Source organism: Talpa europaea (assembly GCF_964194135.1).
Source record: "Talpa europaea genome assembly, chromosome: 12".
In the NCBI taxonomy this organism is placed as follows: domain Eukaryota; kingdom Metazoa; phylum Chordata; class Mammalia; order Eulipotyphla; family Talpidae; genus Talpa; species Talpa europaea.
In genome coordinates this window covers 101947517-101963541 of record NC_140079.1, presented here as the reverse complement: position 1 = coordinate 101963541, position 16025 = coordinate 101947517, and the positions used below count along the sequence as shown (strand labels likewise).

The window sequence follows — 16025 nt, the reverse complement described above, 5'->3', positions numbered from 1 at the left end:
CAGGACACTGAGGAGAAATGGCCGCTGCGAGCGGCGAGTGGCCCTTGGCTGGGCCCGGGTCACCAGCGCGGCGGCCTCCACATGCCCACGCGGGCAGGAAGCCGGGACTGCACCCCCACCGGCCCCCCTGCTCTTCCCCTGCTCCCACCCCCAGCCTCAGGCCCGCGGGCAGCTCGTCCTGCCCCGACCCGCCGCGCTCGACGACCCGGCGCCTCCAGAGACCCGCGCGAGGGCGCCGCCTGCCCGCCGTGCCCGCCGTGCAAACTGGACCTGCTCCCGACGTGTCTCCCCCGTCCCCCAGCACCGCGCCCCCTCCTCCTGCGCCCTGGCTGGAGGACCCGAGCCCCCCACGTGGGCGCCGCCTGCGCAGAGGCCGAGGCCGCCGGTTGCCGCCACGACGGCCTCCAGGTCCACCCCCGCGAGCGGCCTGCGCTGCCCTCCCCGGGGCGCTGGGGACACAGCTGGGCGCTGCGCGGGGCTTGGGGAGGGAGGAGGGAGGAGGGAGGAGGGGGGATGGAGGAGGGAGGGGGGAGGAGGGAGGAGGGGGGATGGAGGAGGGGGAATGGAGGAGGGAGGGGGAGGAGGGAGGAGGAGGAGGGAGGAGGGGGGATGGAGGAGGAAGGGGGGAGGAGGGAGGGGGGAGGGGGGAGGGGGGAGGAGGGGGGATGGAGGAGGGAGGGGGAGGAGGGAGGAGGAGGAGGGAGGAGGGGGGATGGAGGAGGGAGGGGGGAGGAGGTAGGGGGGAGGAGGGAGGGGGGAGGAGGGAGGGGGAGGGGGGAGGATGGAGGAGGGAGGGGGAGGAGGGAGGAGGGGGGATGGAGGAGGGAGGGGGAGGAGGGAGGGGGAGGAGGGAGGAGGGGGGATGGAGGAGGGAGGGGGAGGAGGGAGGGGGGAGGAGGGAGGAGGGGGGATGGAGGAGGGAGGGGGGAGGAGGGAGGAGGGGGGATGGAGGAGGGAGGGGGGAGGAGGGAGGAGGGGGGATGGAGGGGAGAGGAGGGAGGAGGGGGGATGGAGGAGGGAGGGGGGAGGAGCGAGGCGGCTCCAGGGGAGGCACGGCTGTCTCCTGAGATGCTGCTGGGGCCTCCCCGGGCACCCCGCAGCGCGCCGTCGGGTCACGCACCGAGTCAGCCTCCCGGGGCTGCCCGGCCTCCAGCGGAGCCCGCACCCTGGGCTCCGGCTCCTCCCGCCCTCGCGCCCTCCCAGGCGGTGTGGCCGAGCTCCCTGCTTTGGGGTTTGCTCCCCCTGAAGTCTCCCCACTCTCCGGCCACTCCCAGCTCTTTTCTCAGCACTGGCCGGCAAGTCCTTGGCCTGGGCTCCCAGGGGGTCGTTTCTGCCCTTGAACCTGGGGCGCTCTCTGAGCATCCCGAGGCCGCGCCCCCCAGATCCGCGCTTTGCAGATGCTTCCACAGCGGGCGTCGCTTTGGGCCTCTGGATAGTATTTTTTGACGTACAAAGTTTTAAAATGTCCATAGGGGCCTCCCTGGTGGCGCAGCGGTTGAGCGCTGGGCTGGGAGGCTGCCCGCAGCCTCTGCAGCGCCAGTTCGATCCCCGGCCACCAGTGAGGGTCCCACAAAAAAAAAAAAAAGATAAATAAAATAAAATGTCCATAAAGCCCGATCCGTCTATTTTGTTTGCTCCCCGAGCTTTGGCTTTCATAGCCTGGAAACCTCCTCCGAGGTGGCGGCCACGCTCTCGGCCCGGCCTCTCAGGAGACAGTTGCGGCTTCAGGCCTCGCTTCAGGAGTTGACCTGGCTCTGGTGAATGCTGCGCGCCTGGAGTGGGGTCTGTTCTCCTGGCAGCGCCGGTGAAAGGACCGTCCTGCCCGCCAGAGGCCCCGGCACCGGCTCAAGAGTCCTTTGCGCGGAGACGCCGCCCTGGCCTGTCCCCTCCCCACAGCCCGCGCTGCTCTCCTCGCTGTCCCGCCGCAAGCTGGAAAACCAGGGAGCGTGAGTCTCAGACTGTGTCCTTCTCTCGCTGTCAGGAGTGACTGGAGGGGAGCGTGAGTTTTCGGGTGCATTTTGCTCTTTCTGGAAGGCAGCGTCACTGGGGTCGGCCGGGCCGGCGCTGGTCTGCAGGGCTCTGGGGAACTGACATTTCACGGCAGCAAGAGGGCCCGGAGCGCCCCTGACCCACTCCCCCAGGGGAGCGCAGACGTGGGCCCGCATGCCGGGATTCTGCAGCCCGCACCACCTCGATTCAAAGACCTGATAAGATCTGGGCGGTCCGGGAGGCCCAGAAAGAATCCGCATACCTGACAGTCCAGCCTGCTCTGGGCGGCCTTTGGGCCTTCTCGCCCCTGGCCCAGACATCAGCTGAAGCTGTTTGCTGTCGTCATGGCCATCCCCACCCCACCGCCCCCTGCGGCTCGAAGGGGGGAGGGAGGAGAAATTCAAAACCGGGGCATGGGGCGGTGGGCACCGGCCCACAGAAGGGGCACAAGCCCACTGCCCCAGCGCCCAGCGCCGCCTCGCGCCTCCCCAGACGTCCTGCGGCGGCGGCATCCTGGCCTCTGCGCCCTGGGAACCTCTCGCTGGCTGTCGGCCGGTGTCTCCTGAAATCCTTTTCTCCGAGGACCCCAGAGACCCCGGTCCTTGCTCTCCCCGAGGGCAGGAGTCTGCCAACCCACAGCCAGGGCCCAGCGTCCACTTATTTTTCTTTCACTTCTTCCACCAGCGTTTCAGAGTTTCAACTGCACAAATCTTTCACCTCCTTGGTTTAGTTACTTCCTAAGTATTTTATTTTCTCTGATGCTGTAATAAGTGGAATCCTTATAGTAACTTCCTTTTCAGATTGCTCATTGTTCACGTATAAAAACGCAACTGATTTTTAAAAAACATTTGTTTTATTTATGCATACAGGAACTGGGGTGTAGGGCTTCCCTGGTGGCGCAGGCGGTTGAGCGCAGTGCTGTGAAGCTGTCCGCAGCCTCTGAAGTGCCGGTTCGATCCCTGCTGGCCACGGAGCAACCCACATGGTGCAGCAGACCTCTCCTGTCTCGCCCGCTGCTCCCCTCAGCAGTGTATTTCAGTCAGTCTGCCTGTTCTGCTCCCCGCTCTGTCTCTGGTGAATCCTCACACCCTCCTGCACATCTGGCCTGTACTACGGTTCTTGTATAAATAAATAAATTTTTTAAAGACTTATTTATTTATTTATACAAGAACTGGGTACAGTCAGAAGCGCGGGAGGGTGAGAGGATTCACCAGAGCCAGAGCGGGGAGCAGAGCAGGCAGAAGGACCAAAGTACACTGCTGAGGGGAGCAGCGGGCAGCAGGAGAGGTCTGCGCGCCATGTGGGACCCTCGCCTGGCGGTCAGGGATTGAACCGGCGCTGCAGAGGCTGCGGGCAGCTTCGCAGCCCAGCGCTCAACCACTGAGCCACCAGGGAAGGCCCTAAATAAATAAATCTTAAAAAAAAAAAAACCTTAAAAAAAAAAGAACTGGGGTGTAAGCCAGAAGTGTTGGGGGGGAAGTGAGAGGACCCACCAGACACAGACTGGGGAGCAGAACAGCAGAACTGAAATCCACTGCTGAGGGGAACAGCAGGGAGGCAGGAGACATCTGCTGCGCCATGTGGGTAGCTCCCTGGCTGGTGATCGAACTCATGCTGTGGATAGCTTCATAGCACTGACACTTACCCCTTATGCCACCAGGGAGGCCGCAGTTGTTGGGGGACTTTTGATAACAGCTTCAATCTCCTTACTAGTGAAAGGTCTAATCAGAGTTTCAATTTCTCTGTGGTTTTGTCTTGGTAGGTTTTGCATTTCGAGCACCTATGTGGGATGTAGACTGGAAAAAGCTGGTGAGCACATCCCAGCAGCTGTGACTGGGACTTTGGATAGAGAATTTCAATCTAAGGGGTATTTGCTATCTCTTCATCAGTCATGGCTACAAGGCATGGAATGATCTGGAAATCAGAAATACCCATGATGTCCCGGGTAATGCAGTAGTCACAAGAGCTCCTTAACAAAGTGGACGTGGTTGGGCCTCCCCAGTGGCGCAGCGGTTGAACGCTGGACTGCGAAGCTGCCCACAGCCTCTGCAGCACCAGTTCAATCCCCAGACACCGGCGAGGGTTCCACATGGCACGCAGAGCTCTCCTGCCACCCGCTGCTCCCCTCAGCAGTGTATTTCATCACTCTGCCTGTTCTGTTCCCCGCTCTGGCTCTGGTGAATTCTCTCCCCCCCACCCCCCACCCCCGCGCTTCTGACTGTGCCCAGTGCTTGTATAAATAAATAATCTTTTTTTTTTATAGCGGCATGCTTTATTTATTTATTGTTTGTTTGTTTGCTTGTTTGTTTGTTTATACATGCACTGGGTATAGTCAGGAGCGCAGGAGGGTGAGAGAATTCACCAGAGCCAGAGCGGGGAGCAGAGCAGGCAGAAGGACCGAAGTCCACTGCTGAGGGGAGCAGCGGGCGGCAGGAGAGGTCTGCGCACCATGTGGGACCCTCCTCTGGTGGCCAGGGAGCAGCCGGGGATCGAACCGGTGCCGCAGAGGCCGCGGGCAGCTTCGCAACCCAGCGCTCAACCGCTGCACCACCGGGGAGGCCCCAATAAATAAATCTTTAAAAAAGCAAAACAAAATGTACATGGTTTACAGGGGCCCAGGGAAGCCGAGGAGCAGGTGCTCAGGAGTGGGGGCCTCGGTTCCCCCTGGGCTGTGAGAGGAGCTGCTGGGTCCTAGAGCCGCGTGGACAGCGCCCTCCAGACAGCTCTCAGCTGATGGACAACTGTTGGCTGTGGACAGCTGTCCCGTGGTGAGCAGACAACATCCTCTGGGAAGCCACCCGAGAGATGGGAGATTGAACAGAGACCACTTCCCTGTTTTGGTTTCTGCTGAGTCAGATCAGGCAGGAGGGTGAGGGACACTTGGCCAGTTAAGGTCTGCTCATGTGGGCCCGGCCCCAGGAAACCCCATGGGAATGCAGGGGTGCGCTAAAGGAGGACATGGAGATGCCCCTTCCAGGTCAACATGCAGGTGTCCCCATGTGTGCTGCTCCAGGTGACCACTCGGACCCTGATATGAGTGGACATGGGGGCGCCGCAGCAAGTCGAAGGGGGGTTGAATCTGGGCGGAGTCCTCTTGCACCCTGTGAGGCAGAGTCAATCAGAACTGACCTGTCACCCAGGGGCAGAGCGGGCAGGTGGCCTGTCCACTGAGCAGCGCCTCCGGGTGCACCAGGAGGGCACTCTGGGTGGTAGCTGGGTGTGGACTGGTCAGCCAGAAGAGCTCCTCGAGATCAGGGGCTTGGACACATCAGCCCCACCTGCATCTTCCAGGAAGGGGGGCCTGGAGTGGAGCAAGAGACCTGCGTGTCTGGGCACCGGGGTCAGTGCCAACACCCCGAGAAAGAACAAAACCAGAGGACTGACTCACTCCAGTGTGTCAGGCTTGCAAAACTACGGCACCCGAAACAGCGCGGTACTGGCAGCAAGACAGACAGATGCAGGAACGGAAAGAGCAAAGATGTGGAGAGTCCAGTGAGTTTTGACCCGGGTGCGGAGACCACGTAGCGGGACGAGCCGGTCCTCACACGGCGCTGGGAGACCCCGCTCCACATGCAAAGAAGCAGAGGCTGGGCTCTTACCCGACACCTTGCACGAAGCATTAACCCAAACCAGGTCAAAGGCCTAAGCGTAAGAACCCCAAAAGTATGGGGTCCAGGAGTTTGGGGGTTTGTCAGCACATCTACGTGCCAAAGGGTGGCCCTTGGGGACAGGCGCCCGGGGAGGCGGGGCCCTTCCAGGCTTCAGCCTGTGGGTCTCTTCATGCAGCTCTTCTGCATCCCGGATCGTTTCCTTCATTGTGGAACAAACTGTCCAAGGTGGGGGAATCCCGAAAACCCCCAATTTGTAACAAAGTCAGTTATAAGGGGGGGCGCGGCTGGGCCTCCCGGGGGCGCAGCGGTCGAGCACTGGGTTGCGGAGCTGCCGGCAGCCTCTGCAGCGCCGGTTCGATCCCGGCCGCCGGCGAGGGTCCCACGTGGGGCGCAGACCCCTCCTGGCGCCCGCGGCTCCCCCCAGCAGGGCACTTGGTCGGTCTGGCCCGCGCTGCCGCCTCCTGGGCTGGGGGATGGACACGCGGACCACGGCGGGCGCGGGCGGAGGCCGGCGCGGGGCTGGCAGGGCCCCGCGGGAAGGGGAGCGTCCCGGCCTCCGCGCCCGGAAGCCCCCGCCGGCCGGCCCGCCGCGCCCCGGGGTCTGGGGGGCGGTCGTCTGGGGGCGGGGAGGCCCCGGCCGGGCCGCGCGGGCGGGAAAGCGGAAGCGAGCGGGGCGCCCGGTCCTGGAGCCCGCGGGGCCGGCCTCTGGGAAGAGAAACTCGGCCGCGCCTCCCGCCCCCGCGCCGGGCGCGCTCCCGGCAGCGCCCCGAGGGCCCCTCGGTCGGGGCTGGCACCACCCGGCCGTGCCTCGCCGCGGGAACTCCGAAAGCTCGGTGATTCCCCGCGGCCCCGCCCCTGGGTCCCCGCCCTGCCCCTCCCCACCCCGCCCCGGCCCCCCCCGGCCCCCCCCCCCCGGCCCGCCCGGGAGAGGCGGAGCCGGCCGGACCCCGAGGCCGCCGCCACGCACCTGCCGCCCGACCGCCGAGGCCCTCGCAGCCCTCGCGGGACCCCCAGCGGCTGCAGCATCACCCCCGACCTCCGCCGGACGCCGCGGGCGCCTCCTCTGCCCGCGCCTCTCCCGGCCCCGACCCCCGTCAGGTCTGCAGGGCGGCCCCGGGGCCCCAGGAGCCCGCGGCGACCCCGGCGGGAGCGCGCCATGCTCCGGCTGCTCGCGCTGCTGCTCGCGCTGCTGCCGCCGCCCGCGCGCGCCCCGGAGCCCGCCGCGCAGGACGTGAGCCTGGGCGTGGTGAGTGCGGGGGCCCGGCGCGGGGCTGGGTCGGGGGGGGGGCGCCGACTCGCACGTCCAGTGACGGGGGTGGGTCTGGGGACCAGGGCTCTGGCACCTGGCACCTTGGCGCCCGCCTGTGGCGATCTGGTCGGGGCTGGATGGAGAAGTGGGCGCCGGGACGCGCGCTGGGGTCCGGTCGGAGCCCGGCAAACCCGGGGCTGCCGGGGGGCTCTCAGGAGGGGCGCGCGGGGGCGTCCGGGATGAGCCCCTGGGGCCCGGATGGGCTTCCAGGACGGCCGCGGGAAGGAGTCGCCATCCGCCCCTTCCGTCTCGCTGCGCCGCCCGCCCAGGACTGGCTGACCCGCTACGGGTACCTGCCGCCGCCCGACCCTGCCCAGGCCCAGCTGCAGAGCCCCGCGAAGCTGCAGGACGCCATCAAGGTCATGCAGAGGTTTGCGGGACTGCCCGAGACGGGCCTCCTGGGTAGGTGCCCCGCGCCCCAGCCCTGCCCCGCGCGCAGCGACCCGCACCTGCGCCTTCTGAGCGCGCGAGCACCTGCGTGGGGGCGCTGGGAACCCGCTCTCCGCGTCCCTCCTCCCCGGCCTTCCTCTGCCCTGCTCGCGGGGGGCGGCTCCGCGGGCCGAGCGGGAACAAAGGGATAAGGCCGGGCTGGAGCGGAGCGGACATCCGCGAGACACACGCAGGGGCCCGACCAGGAACTTGCCCCCTGGAGGGTGCCACGGAGAGGCCCGGCACCCAGCAGGGAGGAGCCGCCCGAGGGACGGGAGGACGCAGCCCGCCCGCAGCTGCTCTCCTAACAGGAGGCCGAGGGGCCAAGCCGGGGCCTGGCGGGCTCTGCAGGGTGTCCGGGCGCATCCCGCACATGCTAAGGGGCTGTGGGAAGTGGTTTGGGGGAGGAAGGAAGCTCGATGTGATTTGCAGTTTTAAGCTTCCTCCCGTTGCTGAGGGCGCTCGGCGGGTGGGGAGCACGGAGCCCAGGAGGGGGGCAGCCAGCGTCCAGGCAAGAGATGATGGTGGCCTGGACAGGGGCGGGCGCGGAGCAGTGGCTGGATCCAGGGTATACGTCTCGGGGGAGCGAGACGCTCATCTGTTGGGCTAAAGAGGGAGAAGAGAGAAATGGGGGGCTCCCCACTGGTGACCAGGGCAGGCAGACCTGGCCTGCGCTGTCCTCCGCCGGGCCGTGTCTGGCCTCCGCCGGTAGCCCAGTGAGGGGGTCAGAGGCTGTCGGGAATGGGGTCAAGCTGGGAGAGGATCCCTGCAGGTCTTCGGGGGGTGGGCACAGGCCAGCCAGCTGGCCAGGGCATTTAGGGCTTTGTCTGGATGTGTTTGGACTTGGGAGCTGAGGGGCAACATCCCAGGGGGTTCTGCTTCAAAGGGGGGAGCGCTACTCTCACTGCCTCCCTTCCCCCTGGGACTCCCCTCTCCAAGCCTCTGGGCTCAGAAAGCAGGAACCCCAGGGGCAGCCTGAGGCCCATCTGGAGGCAGCCAGGCCCCCCGGGCAGGCGCAGGGGGACACTGTGCCAGAGGGGAGTCTCTGGGCTTGGGGTGAGCGGTGCCCAGAACCCACCTTCCAGAATCAAACACGAGCTGGGGGTCCTCTTGGCTAGTTTCTGAGCCTGTTGCCCCCTAGAAAGCTAGCTGGCCCCATGGAATGGGACATCCTACTGCGACTCCAGCGCCACCCACTTCTCCCCAGACGCAGCGACCGTGGCCACCATGCACAAGCCCCGCTGCTCCCTGCCCGACGTGCTGGGGGTGGCCGGGCTGGTCAGGCGGCGCCGCCGGTACGCCCTGAGCGGCAGCGTGTGGAAGAAGCGCACCCTGACGTGGAGGTGGGTCCCCCGCACACCCCACCCCGGCCTGCCTGCTGGGCTCCATGCCCACGGCCGCCCCTCTCCCCCCAGGATAGACTCCTTCCCCCGGAGCTCGGCGCTGGCCCCGGAGACCGTGCGGACCCTCATGCACCACGCCTTGGCCGCCTGGGCCATGGAGTCGACGCTCCAGTTCCAGGAGGTGGATTCTCGGGGCGCGCCGGAGGCCGACATCCTCATCCACTTTGCCCGATCCTACCACCAGGACAGCTACCCCTTCGACGGGCCGGGGGGCACCCTCGCCCACGCCTTCTTCCCCGGGGAGCACCCCATCTCCGGGGACACTCATTTCGACGATGAGGAGACTTGGACTTTTGGGCTGAAAGGTACCCCCCCCTTCTGGAGCGCCTCTCTGCAGCCTGGGGCTTGAGCCGCGCCAGGGCTGGGCCCTGTAGCTGCGTGAGGCAGGCGCTCCGGGAGACAGCCAAGGGCGCGCGCGCGCGGGGGGTGACTTGTCTTCAGGAGCCGGCGCGCAGGGCCGCGGGGCTAGCAAGGTTGAAGTTTGTGGGCAGGCCAGCAAGCCGGGGTTCAGGGGAGGCCGGTGCTGCCATCCGGTCCCTGGAGGCGCCAGCGGCTGGAGCCCCCGCCAGGTCTCTGTGCTGCCTCTGGAAGCAGAATCACTTCTCCCGGAAGCCTCCGGTTTTGCAGGTCCAGCCTTGACCTGGTGAGTCGGGCCCACCCCGGCGTGGAAGGCCCTGCGCGCTCCTTCCCGCCCACGGGCCGTGGGTGTCAGTCCCGCCTGCAGGAGCACACGGGCGCCGCGGCCTGGCCCGGCCGGCCCAGACTATCAGCCCTCACGGCAGCTTCTCCGTGTGAGCGCCGCGCGGGGCTGACAGGGTGAGCAGGTGTCATGCGCGGTGACAGTGCTTCGAGGAAGCACAGAGGAAGTCGCCAGCCTGCGGGCGCTCTGAGGAAAGCCCAGCCCCAGCCCTTGCTTGAGGGCGGGCTTCTTGGAAGTGGTGACAGTTCCCTCCATGTATGGAGATCTAAGTGCCGAGTGCCACCGTCTGCCCTCCCGCGCCCCGGGGACGGGCGGCCCCCGGGGCTGGCCCAGAGCAGGGCAGCCAGGAGCAGGGGGAGCCTGGGCACTTCGGGCGGGGGAGACTGGACTATGGGTCCGAGGAGGGCCTGGGGGTCCCGTGAGGAGGTGGGGCAATTGGGTTCTCAAGGCGGTGGGGAGCTATGGAGGGCGCGGTCTAGAAATGCCACTGCCTGTAGGGCACCCCTACACCCTGTAGGGCAGGGTCCCAGCAGGAGATGCTGGGGGGTCAGAGGGCAGCCAGGAGGGGCAGAGACTGGAGTCCGACCGGATCCTAGGGGCAGAGGAGCAGGAGGGGTGACAGCCAGGTTTCTGGCTGGGGGTGGGGGGTCCTGGAGTTGTGTCCCCTTAACACGGGGGGGGGGGTGCGCGTGCAGGGACGGGCGAGGCAGGACCTGGGGGGGCCTTTGGTGCCTGTGGCGGGGGGCCGTGCCCGGCTCTGGAATGCGAGCGCCTCTGTCTCAGGCCGGGTGCCCTGGAAGCGGGGCCCAAGGTGGAAATTCTTGTGCGAGCGGCTCCTCCGTCCCTCTCCCAGGCGCAGGGGACGCGGGAGGGCCGGGGCCGGCAGCGGGGCGAGGGCGCGGCCTCAGCCAGAGAGGAGCCTGGCCGGCCGCGGGGGCCTCTGCGCCGTCAGCACCGCAGGCCGGGCCCGCCGAGTCCTACCCCCGGCCAGTGGCTGCGGCTGCCAGGGAGGGCCGCGGGGCTGGCTTCGGGGCTCTGCTGAGGGCCCAGCCCCCAGGGCGGGCCCCCAGCGGGGCTGCCTGACGCCGGGGTCCGAGCGGACCGGGCCGAGACAGGGGTCAGTGACTTGCTCTTACTCCGCGTCCCTACGCGAGGCGCCTGCGGCAGGCCGGGCAGGTGGTGTGGGCTCCGGGCTCAGCGAGAGGTCAACACCCCCCCAGCACCGCCCTGGCCAGCGGGCACCCCCGCCGGTGCGGCCGCCGCGGGAGCTGGGCCGGGGGGGGCACGTCGGGTGTGCGGTGCAGGCGGTGCCGAGCCCCGTGGGTGGGGCAGGCGGCAGGGGAGCCCCACTCCAGATAACCGGAGAACGAACAGGCCGGAAGGGGGCCGCGAGCAAGACTGAAGGAGGAAGTGGTCAGGCCACCCGGGCAGGGAGCGGCCTGGGCCCGGGCTTGGCCCTCTGGGGGTGGAGTGACCTTCTGGCCTGCACGCCAGGGCGGGGCGGGGGGAATCCGGCCACTGAGCAGGAGAGGAAGCAGGAGGCTCAGGTTGGCGTGGGACCCCGCTGGGGGCGGGCGGGGCAGGGCTGCCCGGGAGGGGCCGCTGCACGCGGGACACGGAACGAGTCCGTGGAAGGAGGGGCGGGGGGCGGGTAGGGATCCGGGTGTGCGGACGGGCAGCTGCGCGGGTCCACGGCCGGCGGGGGGAGCTGGGCCAGGGGGCCGAGGGCGGCACTGCGAGCGGGTGCTGGGGGGTGGCGTGGCGTGGGGAGCAGCATCTGTCCCGGTGGAGGGGGTGGGGCAGGGCCGGTGGGCAGGGGGCTGGGCGGCAGGGGAAGCTGAAGCTCTGGCACCCAGGAAGCCCCAGGTTACTCAAGACCTTCTGTCCTGACGAAACAGGAAAGACGTTTGTTGTGTGACAGGTGGGTGCTGGGAGCGGGGTGGCCAGCTGGCCGCGGGGTCGAGGCAGAGGACAGGGCGGACCACAGCGCGCACAGTTGTGCAACTCTCCCGCGGAGTGCGGGGGGGGGGGGGGGAGGGGCCGTGGGGGGAAGGTTGGGGGGGAGGTTGGGGATGGGAGGGGTGAAACGTAGGAGATCTACCTGGTTAAGACTCAAACTTGCGCCTCAGGAAAGGGACTTGGTCCTAAGAAAGCTCAGTTGAGGGCTTTGTGGTGGCCAAGGGGTTGCGTCTCAGGGTGATCCCGGCCAGGAGCTGACCCCCAGGGCGCAGCAGGCCCCTCCTGTCTCCCCGCTGCCCCCCTCGGCAGTGGATTTCAGTAGATCCACCTGTTCCGCTCCCCACTCTCACCCCCACACCTCTGGCCTGCACCCCAGCTCTTCTAGGCAAAAATAAATACTTAAAGCCTCTAAAAGAAAAGGGACAAGAAAGCTCAGCTGACGAGGAGCCCGTCAGACGCCCGAGGCTGCCGAGGGCCACCTGAGGTCACGCAGGACGCGGAGCTCGTGGCTCACGCCCTGCGCTACCATTTCACGGGCCCTCCTGTGCCTCAGTTTCCTCATCTCCAAGACGAGGCGTTGGAGCGTGTGACTGTGTGAGCCTCGCATGGGCACTGCCCCTAGGCCCCGGGGCTGCAGGGACGGAGAGAGACGGGCTGTGGATGCGCAGGGCCATTCCCAGCGGAGGCCCCGTCCGTGCCGCGCTGGAGGCCGCTCTGGGGGCCTCTCGCCTCTCTGTGCCTCCCGGCCTCGGCCTCTTGCTGCTGGACCCGCCGCTGGACCTGGATCGATGCGAGCTGGGGTGTGGCCAGCTGCCGGGGGCGCGCGGAGCCTCCTTCCTGGCACAGGGCTGGGTCCCCAAGGAGGACAGCTCTGTGTGGGAGGGGCCGGGGCGGGCTGGGCGCCGGGGCCAGCAGGCTGTGGGCCAGAGCCTGGCAGCGCCCTCCCCGCTGAGGAGATGATGGCGGCTGCGGTGGGGGGAGGGGGAGGCTGGAGCCCTGGGGAGGGCCGGGGGAGGGGAGGCCGCAGCTGGGGAGAGGTCCGAGGGCCTGTGCGCCGTGAGGGACCCTGGGGACTTGGGAATTGGGGCCTAGGAGATCGCCCCCCATTCCTGGGCGTGGGGAGGGGAGGGGGCTGCCCTGGGCTTCCTGGGGAGACATGCACCCCGGGGTGCGGCCCTCCCCTGCCCGCTGTCCCCTCCTGCCCTTTCCCTCAGGGCTTCTGGGGGTCCCTCCAGTCCTGTACCCCAAACAAGGCTACTGAAAATTTTCAGCGAATAAGAGACCTTGGCCAGGACGATCCGGCCGGGAGGGTCTGGGCTCGAGGCTGTGGCCGCCTGGGGGGCTGTTGGCTGTTCCCCGTGCCACCTGCCCTTGGCTGGCGTGGGGGCCGCTGCAGCCCGCTGTCCCCCCAGATGGCGAGGGCATCGACCTGTTCGCCGTGGCTGTGCACGAGTTCGGCCACGCCCTGGGCCTGGGCCACTCCTCCACCGCCGACTCCATCATGCGGCCCTTCTACCAGGGCCCGGTGGGCGACCCCGGCCGGTACCGCCTGTCCCAGGACGACCGCGACGGCCTGCAGCAGCTCTACGGTACCGGGAGTGGGGGGCAGGCCTGGGGGTCGCCTCGGGGGGCCCTCCCGCAGGGGCAGGGAGCCCCAGCTCGCCGACTCTCTCCCCACAGGGAAAGAGCCGCGTTGGCCGGGCGGCCGCCCCACCCGGAGCCCCCTGAGCCCGCCGCGGCCGCCGGCCCCGGCCCCGCCCCCGGACAGGTGCGCGCCCCGACCCGACCCGGCCCTCCCGAGACCAACTGCGCGCCCCGCGGGGGGGGGGGGGTGGCCGGGCGCCCCCTCACCTGCCCTCCCCGCAGGCCCTCGGGGCCCGTGCCTGACCGCTGCGAGGGCAGCTTCGACGCCATCGCCAACATCCGCGGGGAGACCTTCTTCTTCAAAGGCGAGTGTCCCCCCCGCCCCCCCCCGCCCGCAGGGCGTCCTGCCCACCTGGTGACCCCGGGGCCTGCGGGGCTTCCTAGGGCGAAGGACTTGGGGTGCTTTAAAGGGGGCGCGGGGAGGAGGTCCTGGGCCACCCCTGGCGGCCCTGCACCCCGCCGCCCGCCCCCAGGGGCCCGCCCTGCCGGCCACACCGCGGGAGACGCTGCCGTTCGACCCCTCGCCCGCCCTCCTCGCAGGCCCCTGGTTCTGGCGCCTGCAGCCCTCGGGGCAGCTGGTGTCCCCGCGGCCGGCGCGGCTGCACCGCTTCTGGGAGGGCCTGCCCGCGGGCGTGCGGGAGGTGCAGGCGGCCTACGCGCGGCGCCCCGACGGCCGCATCCTCCTCTTCAGCGGTGAGCGGGGCGCGGGGGGGGGCGCGGGGGTGGGGGGCGCGGGGGGGCGCGGGGCGCGGGGCGGGGCGCGGGCTCACCGGCGCCCCCCGCAGGCCCCCACTTCTGGGTGTTCCGGGACCGGCAGCTGGAGGGCCCGGCGCGGCCGGTGTCCGAGCTGGGGCTGCCCGCGGGCGAGGCGGTGGACGCCGTGTTCTCGTGGCCGCTGAACGGCAAGACCTACCTGATCCGCGGCGCCAGGTACTGGCGCTACGACGAGGCGGCCGCGCGCCCCGACCCCGGCTACCCCCGCGACCTCGGCCTCTGGGAGGGGGCGCCCGCCGCGCCCGACGACGTCACGGTCGGCAACACAGGTGGGCGCGCGGGGCCGGGGCGGGGCGCGAGGCGGGGGGCGGGGGGTGGGGGCGCGGGGCCGGGGCGGGGCCGGGGCGGGGGGTGGGGGGAGCGGGGCGGGGGGCGCGGGGCCGGGGCGGGGCCGGGGCGGGGGGTGGGGGGAGCGGGGCGGGGGACGCGGGGCCGGGGCGGGGCCGGGGCGGGGGGCGGGGCCGGGGCGGGGGTGGGAGGAGGGGGGGCCGGGGCCCGCCCGGCCGCCCTGAACGCCGCCCCGCCCGCAGGCGACACCTACTTCTTCAAGGGCGCCCATTACTGGCGCTTTCCCAAGGGCAGCGTCCAGGCCGAGCCCGACTCTCCGCAGCCCATAGGCCCCACGTGGCTAGACTGCCCCGCCCCCAGCGCGCGCCCTGGAGACCCCCGAACCCTGAGTCCCCCCAAAGCGACCCGCAAGCCCGGAACCTGCGATTGTCGGTGCGACATCAACCAGGCCGCTGGGGGGCCCTCGGGACCCCTCCTGCTGCCCCTTCTGCCCTTGCTGTTAGGGGGTGTCGCCTCCCTCTGAGGGAGGGGCCGGGCCCGAGGCGCAGGTGCCCGCGGAGCCCAGGGTGGCGCCCGGACACAGGGTGCCGCGAGCCCTGGGGGCCTGGCTTCTGGGAAGTCCGGCTCAGCCTGGCCCTGACAGCTCCATTCCCGGAAAAGCCAGTGTTTCCAGAAAGCAGCCCGGCTCCCTGCAGCCCCTCCTCCCTCCCGCAGCTGCTCTGGGTCAGCTGGGCACAGGCTGCAGTGGGAACCGAAGTCCCTCACCTTGGCTGCTCTGAGGTTTCTAGAAGTTTCTCATCCTACACAGCTTCCAAAAGCCCCCCCCCCACTACCACATGGGTGGGGACCTGGACCCGACCCCAAACAGCCCCCGTCCCCCCCTCACCCTGGCGGACATCAGAAGCCCCTCAAACGGCTCTCCCGGATGCGGCCTATGGACCTGCCTCCTGCCTCTCGCCAGGGGACCCGCCTCCACTCAACAGGACGCCTTCCCATCCCCAAGTTCCTCTTGGGGGCCCCCACACTGGAGTTTCTGGGCTTCCCTCAAAGAGGTCCAGCCCCCGTGCCCATGAGCACCAGGCTGGGGGGAGACAGTGGCTCAGTCCCTCTCAGTCCCAGCCTGCCGCCCCTCAGCACTGCTGGGTGAAGAGTGGGTGCGCCCTGGGCCCCTCACTTACCCCTCACAGAACTCAGGATCTAAATCAGTGCCTCAGGAATTACACATCTGGAATAGTCCACATCAGAATCTCGCAGGGAACTTAGACGTGCAGGACCCACACCCTCAGCCTGCATTCTCATTCTGGGGGTGCAGTCAGGAGTCTGCACTGGACACACTCTGGGGGCGCCTGATGGGCACCGGGCCAAGCCAGTGCCTCCTGTCTCTTCTGTCTCCCCTGGCGACCTACCTCTCCATGGTCTCTGCAAAGATGAGTGATAACCACTTAGCAGCCACCTCCCGGGGTGCTGTCCAGCCGCAGGGCCCCAGGGTGCTGCCAGAGCCGCGATCGGGGACCTTGACACCTGGGTGGCAGACAGGAGGGACAGCCAAGCATGTCCAGTTTGTGACCTGAGAGGTGCAGCCCCCGGAGCGCCAGGGTTGTCACCCCCGGCTGTTGGATCCTTTCCCGGCATGAGGAGCTGCGACGTGTATGTTAAAGCTTCGCAGCCGCGCCCGCGAGCCGTCCGACAAAGCCCTGCGTCCTCCAGCCCGGGGCCTGCAGCACGCCTGCTAGTGGCAGGGACCGGAGGGACCTTACCACTGTGTTGTGCATAAGTCGGAGTCCGGAATGGGAGGGGGCAGGAGGAGGGGTGAATGGAGGGGAGCAAAGAGAAGAACCAGAGGTGGCTGGGGGCGCCCAGAGATGTTACATGAGAAATACGAGGTGCTTTTGTGCTTATGTTCTTGTTCAGCGTTGTAT

The 16025-nt window shown here is 68.5% G+C and overlaps 1 protein-coding gene across 1 annotated transcript; it reads left to right on the top strand.

Moving 5' to 3' along the window:
* Positions 1-6756: 6756 nt before the first annotated feature.
* MMP25 (matrix metallopeptidase 25) lies at positions 6757-14629 on the top strand (the record flags this gene model as incomplete). The annotated part of the gene is made up of 10 exons (XM_084249161.1): positions 6757-6846; positions 7179-7311; positions 8546-8681; positions 8754-9046; positions 12813-12989; positions 13081-13168; positions 13267-13349; positions 13585-13737; positions 13830-14087; positions 14349-14629. The coding sequence occupies 10 exons, from the start codon at positions 6757-6759 to the stop codon at positions 14627-14629; spliced, it is 1692 nt and encodes a 563-aa protein (XP_084105287.1).
* Positions 14630-16025: the final 1396 nt, after the last annotated feature.